This window comes from Lygodium microphyllum, chromosome 18 (genome assembly GCF_053477565.2).
Source record: "Lygodium microphyllum isolate KBCC chromosome 18, Lygodium_microphyllum_v1.1.10, whole genome shotgun sequence".
Lineage (NCBI taxonomy): Eukaryota > Viridiplantae > Streptophyta > Polypodiopsida > Schizaeales > Lygodiaceae > Lygodium > Lygodium microphyllum.
In genome coordinates this window covers 136,496,561-136,510,955 of record NC_141152.1, presented here as the reverse complement: position 1 = coordinate 136,510,955, position 14,395 = coordinate 136,496,561, and the positions used below count along the sequence as shown (strand labels likewise).

General features: G+C 40.5%; 1 protein-coding gene across 3 annotated transcripts in view; it reads right to left on the bottom strand.

Annotated features, from left to right (window-relative positions):
* The window catches only part of LOC148021423 (uncharacterized), a 128,481-nt gene extending 127,850 nt beyond the window's left edge, over positions 1–631 (bottom strand). Inside the window, exon 1 of one of the 3 annotated variants that reach the window (XM_087699292.1) lies at positions 99–631. In XM_087699292.1, coding sequence (XP_087555418.1) covers positions 99–623 — 525 coding nt within the window. In that variant the 5' untranslated portion in view covers positions 624–631. The remainder of the gene's footprint in view (positions 1–98) is intronic. The other 2 variants (XM_087699291.1, XM_087699293.1) reach the window with 2 other exon arrangements.
* Positions 632–14,395: the final 13,764 nt, after the last annotated feature.

The following is a 14,395-nucleotide window of genomic DNA, read 5'->3' as shown; positions in this document are numbered from 1 at the left end:
AGGCCACATTGGCCTTTTACACACGTTAATCTCTCTCTCTCTCTCTCTCTCTCTCTCTCTCTCTCTCTCTCTGGGTAGGGCAGAGAAGGATAACGTACAAGCTCAGCTCGAAGGGCCTCTGCGAATCGGCTTCGGTAAAATTCCAGCACTTGGTGCTTAACCTGTTGTTTGCGAGAGCGCTGCCTCGTTGGAGCCTCCTCTTCCCCATCCCGGTGGGCTTGTTTGTGCTTGCAGCTAATGCAGAATTTACTAGACGCACGACAGATTCTCGTCTTCTCCGGCCTCAGACGGACCAACCGAGATAAGATGTTAGGCAAGCTTCTGAGAGGTCTGTGATGCGAGTGAGGAAGAGCACCACCGAATGCTGCAAACGCCATAGGCCCTCTGCTCACATGCAAAAAGCTGCAACTCGTTGAGCTGCCATTAAACACCGACTTGTGTGCGCATCGCCTTGACACGTCGCAATCTGCTTTCTCGTTCTCATGGCTGAGGAGGCGCTGAGCGCCGGGACTGGTCGGTGGGCCCTGGGGTTTCTCCGCATGCGCCACGTGGCCCTTTGCTCCCTCGCAAAACTTCCTGGCAATAGCTATAGAAGATAGAAGACTTATATTAAGCATCAGCATGTGTGCAGTTTGGGGCTTTCTTACCTCGGTGATCTTTTTTTATGTACATCTATACTACATTATTATTTAAGCTACAAGTTTGTGAGGTGTGAAAGCACCAAGGAGCTTCCTAACCTAGCTCCCAAACTAAACCAAAGTGTTGTTGATTATTCACACAAATTGGTCATTAATCTCTAACATGATTGGGGGTAGAGAGAAATGTAAGTAGTCATTAATCTCTCACATTATTGGGGGCAGAGAGAAACGTGGTCTCTTTCCACCACCTCCTCCTTTCTCTCTCTCTCACACTCTCACTCTCACTCACGGGCAGCAATCAAGAGCAGGCGGGAGTATCAACAGTGTGTAGAGGGTCAGGAGCAAGCACGAGCAGGCATGTCAGTCCTCTCTCTCTCTCTCTACGTATGTTTGTCATTCGACACTCTCTCAGGACGTATGTTTGTTTGTAAACTTGTCACCTGACGTATGTCTCTCGACCTGTCAACACACACACACACACACACACTCTCTCTCTCTCTCTCTCTCTCTCTCTCTCTCTCTCCAATGTGCAAATAATCTGGCAGTCATTGCGGGGCAACAAGGAGTCAACAGCAATCCGCACACATCAGAGTCTGTGTGTGTGTGTGTGTGTGTGTGTGTGTGTAGGTTAGTTGTTAGTAGCTTAGTTAGTTAGTGGTTATGTCACAACTCTATAGAAACAGAATTTGTATCCTTTTTCATTAATTTATCTATATAATGATTTATTAAATTTATTTTCTTTGCACTAATTAGATATAAAGAAAAGTGCATTGGAGCTGGCCACTGATGAGTGGTCACAGGTTATGGTGGACCCACACGGTGGGTTAGAGAAAAGATAGTTCACACTTCCACCTATATGACCCGATTGGACGCCTGTGACTAGAACTCACGCATATCAGGGTTAGACTCGCACACAGAAAGGATTGATGCCTTGAAGTGTGGGCTAGATCCACCAGAACAGACAGTTACAATCAACAAGATGGCATGATCATGAAATGCTTGTATAATGTGCATGTGTGGGCTGAAAGCTTGAAATGCATATTTCTTTGCATAGGAAAGTCACATGAAGATTCGGATACCATTTTTGCGATGTACACGAAAAAAGCTTTCATATGATACCCATATTGGGGGGGTCCCTAAATTCTAGGAGATCCCTAAATTTTAGGAGGTCCCTAAATTTTAGGAGCCTCGAATTAGCCTAAAAATGCTAGTCCTAAAAAATAGGGATGTCATTCTAAAAATAGTAAGTTCTGTACTCTGACTGTGCTTACTAAATTTGGTTGTTTCTATTCTTGACAGTATTCAACCCAAAAAGGAAGGCCATAGAGAAGAGACAAGTGTCAAGACACTTGTCATACAAATTTCCAAGTGTCCCACCACTTGTCACGTCTCATGACATGTGGCTGGACACTTGTCTTGTGCTACTCCACTTTCCCCTTTTGTACTAGCTCTCCCCTCTCCTATAAATCTCACTTAAAGAGAATGAACACTTAAAGAGAATGAACATTTTGTGAGATTTAATAGAAAAGAGAATGAACACTTAAAGTTGAAAATGAAAATTACTCACAAAATTACAGCCATGAAAATGTAAAAGTAATGGAGACAAGATTGAGGGTTGAAGATGGCCAACTCCCCCCCGAAGGAATGTATTTCTGCTCAACCCAAGTCCCTTAGGGAAGAGCTTAGTTACAATCAACCTGAGAGTGAGAAGAAGTAATTCTCACTCTCACAATATCATGCAAAGATGTACAAACACACATGCATTATCTATTATGCAATGATAAGAACTGATTTCTTTACAGTATGAGAGAAGAAAAAGGGGAATTCAGCCTTTCTCCATCGTTGATCAGCAGTACAGGGATAGAGCTTGCTTCTTGTAGCTAAAATGGAAGAAAGAGCTCAAGAAGGAGGTGCTGTAATGAATTTACATGCTTGCTGTCTTGTAAAACAGCAGTGATAGAAGAGGGAATATGGAGGAATTTGATAATGGAGAAGTGGGGGATGATGATGGGGATGGATGGGGTCAGTTTATGCCTATCTGTGGGTGCTGTACATGAGTTTACAGCAAAGAAAAATGATGTTGAATGAAGAAAAACGAGCTCTTATTTATAGGAGAGGGGAGAGCTAGTACAAAAGGGGAAAGTGGAGTAGCACAAGACAAGTGTCCAGCCACATGTCATGAGATGTGACAAGTGGTGGGACACTTGGAAATTTGTGTGACAAGTGTCTTGACACTTGTCTCTTCTCTATGGCCTTCCTTTTTGGGTTGAATACTGTCAAGAATAGAAACAACCAAATTTAGTAAGCACAGTCAGAGTACAGAACTTACTATTTTTAGAATGACATCCCTATTTTTTAGGACTAGCATTTTTAGGCTAATTCGAGGCTCCTAAAATTTATGGACCTCCTAAAATTTAGGGATCTCCTAGAATTTAGGGACCCCCCCAATATGGGTATCATATGAAAGCTTTTTCCGTGTACATCGCAAAAATGGTATCCGAATCTTCATGTGACTTTCCTATGCAAAGAAACATGCATTTCAAGCTTTCAGCCCACACATGCACATTATACAAGCATTTCATGATCATGCCATCTTGTTGATTGTAACTGTCTGTTCTGGTGGATCTAGCCCACACTTCAAGGCATCAATCCTTTCTGTGTGCGAGTCTAACCCTGATATGCGTGAGTTCTAGTCACAGGCGCCCAATCGGGTCATATAGGTGGAAGTGTGAACTATCTTTTCTCTAACCCACCGTGTGGGTCCACCATAACCTGTGACCACTCATCAGTGGCCAGCTCCAATGCACTTTTCTTTATATCTAATTAGTGCAAAGGAAATAAATTTAATAAATCATTATATAGATAAATTAATGAAAAAGGATACAAATTCTGTTTCTATAGAGTTGTGACAGCCCTCTGGCTTTTATTCAGCTATCCTCAGCTGAAAATCTTCTTGATATTGTTGTAGAATATTTGGGTAATCCTTCATGAATTTTTCATCTACCCACTGTGCATCTGTGGTGGGTAGATTCTTGAATTTTAACAAGAATTTTCGTGTCACAAGGCCACTTCTCGTGGTTCGATCCTTGAAAAACAAAATCTTTTCAGGTTCCAAGAGTTGCTCTGTTTCTTCAACTTCTGGGGGATCTTCAGTAATGGGTTCCTTCGGTTCTGGTCCTATGTAAGGTTTTAGCAAACTTACATGGAAAGCATTGTGTATTTTCCAATGAGTAGGAAGCTCAAGTCGATAAGAAACTTCATTTATTTTCTCAATCACTTTGAAGGGTCCAAAGTATCTACTGGAGAGCTTTGGAAAAGATGAATTTTGACCAGAACCTTGTTTGAGCCTGCTTTTATCAAACTTTAGCAAGACATATTGACCTTTTTCAAAAGCCAAAGGTCTTCTTCGTTTATCTGCTTGTTTCTTTTGTCGCTCTTGCGCAACTTTGATAGTGGCTCGAACTTGATCCATTGTTGTTTTTAAATCTGAAGCAAACTCATCAGCAGCAAAAATCTTATCTTTAGTGCGAATAATTGGAGGAGGAATCACTTTACCCTGTACTATTTCATTTGGAGCTTTCCCTGTGGATGAGTGCACTGTATTGTTGTAAGCAAACTCCAATAATGGAAGATATTTCTCCCATTGTGACTTATGTTCACTAACATAAGCTTTCAACATATCCAAAAGAGTGAGATTCATCACCTCTGTTTGGCCGTCAGTTTGAGGATGAAAAGCTGAGGAGAACTTTAAAGTGGTTCCCAAATTCTCAAATAAAGCACGCCAAAAGTTACTTGTGAATTTGGAGTCTCTATCTGAAATGATCTCAGAAGGCATACCATGTAATCTGAAGATATGTTGAATGAAAAGTCTTGCAGCTTGTGCGGATTTCAATGTTTTATGACATGGAATAAAATGTGATTGTTTGCTGAATCTATCAATTATGACCCAAATCATATCATGACCTTGAGGTGTTCTTGGAATACTCGAGATGAAATCCATTGTGATAGATTCCCATAGATCTTTGGGCACTGGAAGAGGTTGCAACAATCCTGGAATCTTCTGCCTATCATATTTGGATTTTTGGCATACCAGACAAGCCTCAATGAAGTTATGTGTATCTTTTCGTAATGTTGGCCAATAAAAGTAGCGCTCAATTGCACTTAGAGTGGCTGCCCTCCCTCTATGCCCTGCATAAGGGGGTTCATGACTTTCTTTAAGCACCTTTTGTCGAACAGGAAGAGTGACACAAAGGCGATTGTTCATGAGAAGGTAACCATCTTTGATGGAATAATCTGGATGAGAACCTCCTTGCTGTAAATTTGACCAAATTGCTGCAAAATCAGTATCTTCATCATAAGTATTCTTCATCGTTTGAAAATCTTCATGATGAGCCACTGTAATAGTTGCAATGCGAGGCACTCTAGAAAGTGCATCAGCAACTACATTTTGTTTCCCTGGAGTGTACATAATTTGAAAATGAAACATAGACAAGAAATTTTCCCATCTTGCATGTTTCTCCTGCAAATGCTTTTGAGTCTTGAAATACTTCAAGCTTTGATGATGGGTTTTAATAAGGAATTCATTGCCTAAAAGATAATGTTTCCATATCTTTAAAGCATGAACCACTGCTAAGAGCTCCTTTTCATAAATGTCATACCTTTTCTCCACATCATTTAGACGGCGGCTTTCAAAGGCTACGGAATGGCCTTCTTGATTTAGCACTGCACCAATACAATCACCGCAAGCATCTGCTTCCACCACAAATGGTTTTACCAAATCTGGAATGATAAGAACAGGTCCAAAAGTAAGAGCTGTTTTCAGCCTTGTGAAGGCTGCCTTCTCTTTTTCCTTCCATTGGAAAGAGATCTTCTTCTTTGTAAGGTCATGAAGTGGAGAAGCCATATGTGCAAAATGCTTGATGAAGCGGCGGTAATAAGAACATAAGCCAAGAAACGATCGCACCTCATGTACATCACGAAGATGAGGCCATTCTTGGATTATCCTGATCTTTTCAGGATCCATCTGAATCCCTTCAGAAGAGATGACATGCCCAAGGCAATTTATTTTATGCATGAAAAATTCACTCTTTTTACCATTTACCAAGAGTTGATTTTGTTGTAGTAATTGTAGAACAATTTCCAAGTGTTGATGATGCTCCTCTTCATTCTTGCTAAAGACAAGAATATCATCAAAGAAAGTACCGACATATTGTCGATGCTCTCTAAAGATGCGCTCCATCATTCGATTAAAGGTGGCTGGTGCATTGGTTAATCCGAAAGGAACCACCAAGAATTCTTAAAGACCGTATGAAGTGCAGAAAGTAGTTTTGTGTACATCTTGTGGTATTACCCTAATTTGATGATACCACTCTTTAGATCAATGCGGCTGAAAACCTTTGAGCCTCCTAGACGATCCAAAATGTCGTCAATTCTGGGAATAGGAAACCGATTCTTCACAGTGATTTTGTTGAGGGCTCGATAATCAATGCACATCCTGAATGTGCCATCTTTCTTTTGAACAAGAAGAACCGGTGAACAAAATGGTGAGCTACTTGGCCTAATTAGCCCACGGTTGAGTAGGTCTTCGACTTGCTTTTTGATTTCTTCTTGTTGAGGATGGCTCACACGGTATGGTGCTATATTAGGAGGAGAACTACCCGGGATAATATCAATATGATGGTCTTCTGGCCTTTCTGGGGGAAGCTGATAAGGAAGATCTTCCAAAAAACAATCTTTATACTTTTCCAAGAGCTGAAGTTGCTCTTGGTTTTCAGCATTCATATTATCTTTTACATCAGTGACATAAAGCAGACAACATTGAACACAATCCTTAATTGCTCTAGAGACTTGCATATGGCTTACCATAGGTATGGTGTCTCCAGAAACTCCAGCTTGGATCTCGTACTTCTTGCCTTTGTTGGTGAGTTCTACCTTCTTTTTCTGAGAGAAGATGGTTGAATCTATTCTATGATTCCAGGGCATGCCAAGAATCACATCGCAACCATCAAGGTCTCCGATACAGAAGGTATCTTCGTCACTGTAGCCTTGAATTTGAAACTTGAGCTTGCCAATGTAGGGTATCACAGTCTTCATTGTGTCACCTTCATCCACATTTAAAGCTTGGCGAACTTCTACCGGAGTGTCCATCTCTTCATTCTTTAATCCAAGCTCTTTAGCTAATTGCAAGGAAATAATATTTTCATTCGCCCCAAGATCTATCAAGAATAGTGCTTGCTTACCTTGCAACTGTCCCCAAGCTTTTAATAATTTGCGCGTCTCTGGAGTGTGAGTTGTGTTTGCAACTACATCACTGATAAAATTGATTTTCACTGGCGACTTAGGCTTGTTGTCAGAAACCTTGCTTTGTCCCTTGTTTGGACATTGCTTCGCTATGTGGCCTGTTTGTCCACATTTAAAGCACTTCCCTTCTTTCATGAAGCGTTGCTTTTTTTCTTCGGAAAATTGCTTTGCTTGTGGGTATAGATTGGAGCGAAATTGAGGAGCATTAGGAGGTGCATAGGGCTTCATCTTCTTTTGATTTGATGGCTGCTTTTGCCACTGTTTTTGTCCTTCATTTGGGGCTGAATACTCCTCATCATCAGCTACTCTCTTCTTATCATTCTTTTGGAATGATTTGTTGCCATTGTGCTCCATTTTCCATGTCTCAGCATGGTCAATGAGTTCCCTGAGACTAGAACAATGATAATGATTAAGAGCAGTACGAAGTTTAAAATGCAAACCTCCTTGAAACTTCCTAAGCTTTTCCGAACTGCTGATCTTCTTGAAATGTTGGACCTTCAAAAGTAGCTCCCAAAATCTCTTGGTATAGTCACCAAGTGACTCATTTTTCTTTTGCCAAAGCCGATCCCATTCCATTTTTACATCTCTTTTGAAATGAACAGGAAGAAATTGGCTTTGTATCAGGCGAACAAAGGACCGCCATGATTTTGGGGCAGCATGATCATATTCCAACCCCGTCCACCAAGTATGGGCTAAGTCGGTTAAATGTAAAGCTGCAAACTTAATCTTTTCTTTTTCTTTATACTTGTCACGACCATACAAAATTTGAAATTGACGAATAAACTTCAGAAGAAGATCAGGATTTCGGGAACCGTCATACATACTGAACTTGATCTTCTTTTCAAGTTGAGATAGTGACTTAGTCTTCTTCTTCTTCTTATGCCTTCGTCCATGCTCGGATATTGAGGTTGAAGATGATGAAGTGCTTGATGGGGATGAAGATGGAGACGAGGGTGAAGAATGTCGACGCCTTTGACGATGATGAGGTCTTCCACGAGAAGGGTGTGACTCTTCATTACTAGAAGAGGATCCATCAAAATAGGCGCCAGATGACTTTGAAGAAGAGGATGAGCTTCGACGCGATCTCTTTCTTTGTCTTGAAGTAGAATGGGACTGCCTCTTAGAAGTAGTTGGACTTCTTGATCGGCTCCTTTCATTGGTATGGCTTTGTCTCCTTGAAGTAGATGGGCTTCTTTCCTTGAATTCTTTGGGATTCTCAACTTTTTCTAGTTTGAGAAGTTGCTCACGAATTTGATGATTCTCCTCTCTAAGACTTTGAATGGCTTGAAGGATAGCACTCGATTGATCCATTGAGACTAAAGAAAAAAATATATGCTCAAGCACTCAATGCAAGGGCTGAAAACAAACAAACTTATAGTTGTAAGCACTACCAGTGTTGGGGGTGAGGACCGAGCCAAAGCTCTGATACCACTGTAAATGCCCCCAACAACGTAGTATGCTTAACAATTATAATATTTGCTTGTTTTCGAGATTTAATAGAAAAGACAATGAACACTTAGAGTTGAAAATGAAAATTACTCACAAAATTACAGCCATGAAAATGTAAAAGTAATGGAGACAAGATTGAGGGTTGAAGATGGGCAACCCCCCCGAAGGAATGTATTTCTGCTCAACCCAAGTCCCTTAGGGAAGAGCTCAGTTACAATCAACCTGAGAGTGAGAAGAAGTAATTCTCACTCTCACAAGATCATGCAAAGATGTACAAACACACATGCATTATCTATTATGCAATGATAAGAACTGATTTCTTTACAGTATGAGAGAAGAAAAAGGGGAATTCAGCCTTTCTCCATCGTTGATCAGCAGTACAGGGATAGAGCTTGCTTCTTGTAGCTAAAATGGAAGAAAGAGCTCAAGAAGGAGGTGCTGTAATGAATTTACAGGCTTGCTGTCTTGTAAAACAGCAGTGATAGAAGAGGGAATATGGAGGAATTTGATAATGGAGAAGTGGGGGATGATGATGGGGATGGATGGGGCCAGTTTCTGCCTATCTGTGGGTGCTGTACATGAGTTTACAACAAAGAAAAATGATGTTGAATGAAGAAAAACGAGCTCTTATTTATAGGAGAGGGGAGAGCTAGTACAGAAGGGGAAAGTGGAGTAGCACAAGACAAGTGTCCAGCCACATGTCATGAGATGTGACAAGTGGTGGGACACTTGGAAATTTGTGTGACAAGTGTCTTGACACTTGTCTCTTCTCTATGGCCTTCCTTTTTGGGTTGAATACTGTCAAGAATAGAAACAACCAAATTTAGTAAGCACAGTCAGAGTACAGAACTTACTATTTTTAGAATGACATCCCTATTTTTTAGGACTAGCATTTTTAGGCTAATTCGAGGCTCCTAAAATTTATGGACCTCCTAAAATTTAGGGATCTCCTAGAATTTAGGGACCCCCCCAATATGGGTATCATATGAAAGCTTTTTCCGTGTACATCGCAAAAATGGTATCCGAATCTTCATGTGACTTTCCTATGCAAAGAAACATGCATTTCAAGCTTTCAGCCCACACATGCACATTATACAAGCATTTCATGATCATGCCATCTTGTTGATTGTAACTGTCTGTTCTGGTGGATCTAGCCCACACTTCAAGGCATCAATCCTTTCTGTGTGCGAGTCTAACCCTGATATGCGTGAGTTCTAGTCACAGGCGCCCAATCGGGTCATATAGGTGGAAGTGTGAACTATCTTTTCTCTAACCCACCGTGTGGGTCCACCATAACCTGTGACCACTCATCAGTGGCCAGCTCCAATGCACTTTTCTTTATATCTAATTAGTGCAAAGGAAATAAATTTAATAAATCATTATATAGATAAATTAATGAAAAAGGATACAAATTCTGTTTCTATAGAGTTGTGACAGCCCTCTGGCTTTTATTCAGCTATCCTCAGCTGAAAATCTTCTTGATATTGTTGTAGAATATTTGGGTAATCCTTCATGAATTTTTCATCTACCCACTGTGCATCTGTGGTGGGTAGATTCTTGAATTTTAACAAGAATTTTCGTGTCACAAGGCCACTTCTCGTGGTTCGATCCTTGAAAAACAAAATCTTTTCAGGTTCCAAGAGTTGCTCTGTTTCTTCAACTTCTGGGGGATCTTCAGTAATGGGTTCCTTCGGTTCTGGTCCTATGTAAGGTTTTAGCAAACTTACATGAAAAGCATTGTGTATTTTCCAATGAGTAGGAAGCTCAAGTCGATAAGAAACTTCATTTATTTTCTCAATCACTTTGAAGGGTCCAAAGTATCTACTGGAGAGCTTTGGAAAAGATGAATTTTGACCAGAACCTTGTTTGAGCCTGCTTTTATCAAACTTTAGCAAGACATATTGACCTTTTTCAAAAGCCAAAGGTCTTCTTCGTTTATCTGCTTGCTTCTTTTGTCGCTCTTGCGCAACTTTGATAGTGGCTCGAACTTGATCCATTGTTGTTTTTAAATCTGAAGCAAACTCATCAGCAGCAAAAATCTTATCTTTAGTGCGAATAATTGGAGGAGGAATCACTTTACCCTGTACTATTTCATTTGGAGCTTTCCCTGTGGATGAGTGCACTGTATTGTTGTAAGCAAACTCCAATAATGGAAGATATTTCTCCCATTGTGACTTATGTTCACTAACATAAGCTTTCAACATATCCAAAAGAGTGAGATTCATCACCTCTGTTTGGCCGTCAGTTTGAGGATGAAAAGCTGAGGAGAACTTTAAAGTGGTTCCCAAATTCTCAAATAAAGCACGCCAAAAGTTACTTGTGAATTTGGAGTCTCTATCTGAAATGATCTCAGAAGGCATACCATGTAATCTGAAGATATGTTGAATGAAAAGTCTTGCAGCTTGTGCGGATTTCAATGTTTTATGACATGGAATAAAATGTGATTGTTTGCTGAATCTATCAATTATGACCCAAATCATATCATGACCTTGAGGTGTTCTTGGAATACTCGAGATGAAATCCATTGTGATAGATTCCCATAGATCTTTGGGCACTGGAAGAGGTTGCAACAATCCTGGAATCTTCTGCCTATCATATTTGGATTTTTGGCATACCAGACAAGCCTCAATGAAGTTATGTGTATCTTTTCGTAATGTTGGCCAATAAAAGTAGCGCTCAATTGCACTTAGAGTGGCTGCCCTCCCTCTATGCCCTGCATAAGGGGGTTCATGACTTTCTTTAAGCACCTTTTGTCGAACAGGAAGAGTGACACAAAGGCGATTGTTCATGAGAAGGTAACCATCTTTGATGGAATAATCTGGATGAGAACCTCCTTGCTGTAAATTTGACCAAATTGCTGCAAAATCAGTATCTTCATCATAAGTATTCTTCATCGTTTGAAAATCTTCATGATGAGCCACTGTAATAGTTGCAATGCGAGGCACTCTAGAAAGTGCATCAGCAACTACATTTTGTTTCCCTGGAGTGTACATAATTTGAAAATGAAACATAGACAAGAAATTTTCCCATCTTGCATGTTTCTCCTGCAAATGCTTTTGAGTCTTGAAATACTTCAAGCTTTGATGATGGGTTTTAATAAGGAATTCATTGCCTAAAAGATAATGTTTCCATATCTTTAAAGCATGAACCACTGCTAAGAGCTCCTTTTCATAAATGTCATACCTTTTCTCCACATCATTTAGACGGCGGCTTTCAAAGGCTACGGAATGGCCTTCTTGATTTAGCACTGCACCAATACAATCACCGCAAGCATCTGCTTCCACCACAAATGGTTTTACCAAATCTGGAATGATAAGAACAGGTCCAAAAGTAAGAGCTGTTTTCAGCCTTGTGAAGGCTGCCTTCTCTTTTTCCTTCCATTGGAAAGAGATCTTCTTCTTTGTAAGGTCATGAAGTGGAGAAGCCATATGTGCAAAATGCTTGATGAAGCGGCGGTAATAAGAACATAAGCCAAGAAACGATCGCACCTCATGTACATCACGAAGATGAGGCCATTCTTGGATTATCCTGATCTTTTCAGGATCCATCTGAATCCCTTCAGAAGAGATGACATGCCCAAGGTAATTTATTTTATGCATGAAAAATTCACTCTTTTTACCATTTACCAAGAGTTGATTTTGTTGTAGTAATTGTAGAACAATTTCCAAGTGTTGATGATGCTCCTCTTCATTCTTGCTAAAGACAAGAATATCATCAAAGAAAGTACCGACATATTGTCGATGCTCTCTAAAGATGCGCTCCATCATTCGATTAAAGGTGGCTGGTGCATTGGTTAATCCGAAAGGAACCACCAAGAATTCTTAAAGACCGTATGAAGTGCGGAAAGCAGTTTTGTGTACATCTTGTGGTATTACCCTAATTTGATGATACCACTCTTTAGATCAATGCGGCTGAAAACCTTTGAGCCTCCTAGACGATCCAAAATGTCGTCAATTCTGGGAATAGGAAACCGATTCTTCACAGTGATTTTGTTGAGGGCTCGATAATCAATGCACATCCTGAATGTGCCATCTTTCTTTTGAACAAGAAGAACCGGTGAACAAAATGGTGAGCTACTTGGCCTAATTAGCCCACGGTTGAGTAGGTCTTCGACTTGCTTTTTGATTTCTTCTTGTTGAGGATGGCTCACACGGTATGGTGCTATATTAGGAGGAGAACTACCCGGGATAATATCAATATGATGGTCTTCTGGCCTTTCTGGGGGAAGCTGATAAGGAAGATCTTCCAAAAAACAATCTTTATACTTTTCCAAGAGCTGAAGTTGCTCTTGGTTTTCAGCATTCATATTATCTTTTACATCAGTGACATAAAGCAGACAACATTGAACACAATCCTTAATTGCTCTAGAGACTTGCATATGGCTTACCATAGGTATGGTGTCTCCAGAAACTCCAGCTTGGATCTCGTACTTCTTGCCTTTGTTGGTGAGTTCTACCTTCTTTTTCTGAGAGAAGATGGTTGAATCTATTCTATGATTCCAGGGCATGCCAAGAATCACATCGCAACCATCAAGGTCTCCGATACAGAAGGTATCTTCGTCACTGTAGCCTTGAATTTGAAACTTGAGCTTGCCAATGTAGGGTATCACAGTCTTCATTGTGTCACCTTCATCCACATTTAAAGCTTGGCGAACTTCTACCGGAGTGTCCATCTCTTCATTCTTTAATCCAAGCTCTTTAGCTAATTGCAAGGAAATAATATTTTCATTCGCCCCAAGATCTATCAAGAATAGTGCTTGCTTACCTTGCAACTGTCCCCAAGCTTTTAATAATTTGCGCGTCTCTGGAGTGTGAGTTGTGTTTGCAACTACATCACTGATAAAATTGATTTTCACTGGCGACTTAGGCTTGTTGTCAGAAACCTTGCTTTGTCCCTTGTTTGGACATTGCTTCGCTATGTGGCCTGTTTGTCCACATTTAAAGCACTTCCCTTCTTTCATGAAGCGTTGCTTTTCTTCTTCGGAAAATTGCTTTGCTTGTGGGTATAGATTGGAGCGAAATTGAGGAGCATTAGGAGGTGCATAGGGCTTCATCTTCTTTTGATTTGATGGCTGCTTTTGCCACTGTTTTTGTCCTTCATTTGGGGCTGAATACTCCTCATCATCAGCTACTCTCTTCTTATCATTCTTTTGGAATGATTTGTTGCCATTGTGCTCCATTTTCCATGTCTCAGCATGGTCAATGAGTTCCCTGAGACTAGAACAATGATAATGATTAAGAGCAGTACGAAGTTTAAAATGCAAACCTCCTTGAAACTTCCTAAGCTTTTCCGAACTGCTGATCTTCTTGAAATGTTGGACCTTCAAAAGTAGCTCCCAAAATCTCTTGGTATAGTCACCAAGTGACTCATTTTTCTTTTGCCAAAGCCGATCCCATTCCATTTTTACATCTCTTTTGAAATGAACAGGAAGAAATTGGCTTTGTATCAGGCGAACAAAGGACCGCCATGATTTTGGGGCAGCATGATCATATTCCAACCCCGTCCACCAAGTATGGGCTAAGTCGGTTAAATGTAAAGCTGCAAACTTAATCTTTTCTTTTTCTTTATACTTGTCACGACCATACAAAATTTGAAATTGACGAATAAACTTCAGAAGAAGATCAGGATTTCGGGAACCATCATACATACTGAACTTGATCTTCTTTTCAAGTTGAGATAGTGACTTAGTCTTCTTCTTCTTCTTATGCCTTCGTCCATGCTCGGATATTGAGGTTGAAGATGATGAAGTGCTTGATGGGGATGAAGATGGAGACGAGGGTAAAGAATGTCGACGCCTTTGACGATGATGAGGTCTTCCACGAGAAGGGTGTGACTCTTCATTACTAGAAGAGGATCCATCAAAATAGGCGCCAGATGACTTTGAAGAAGAGGATGAGCTTCGACGCGATCTCTTTCTTTGTCTTGAAGTAGAATGGGACTGCCTCTTAGAAGTAGTTGGACTTCTTGATCGGCTCCTTTCATTGGTATGGCTTTGTCTCCTTGAAGTA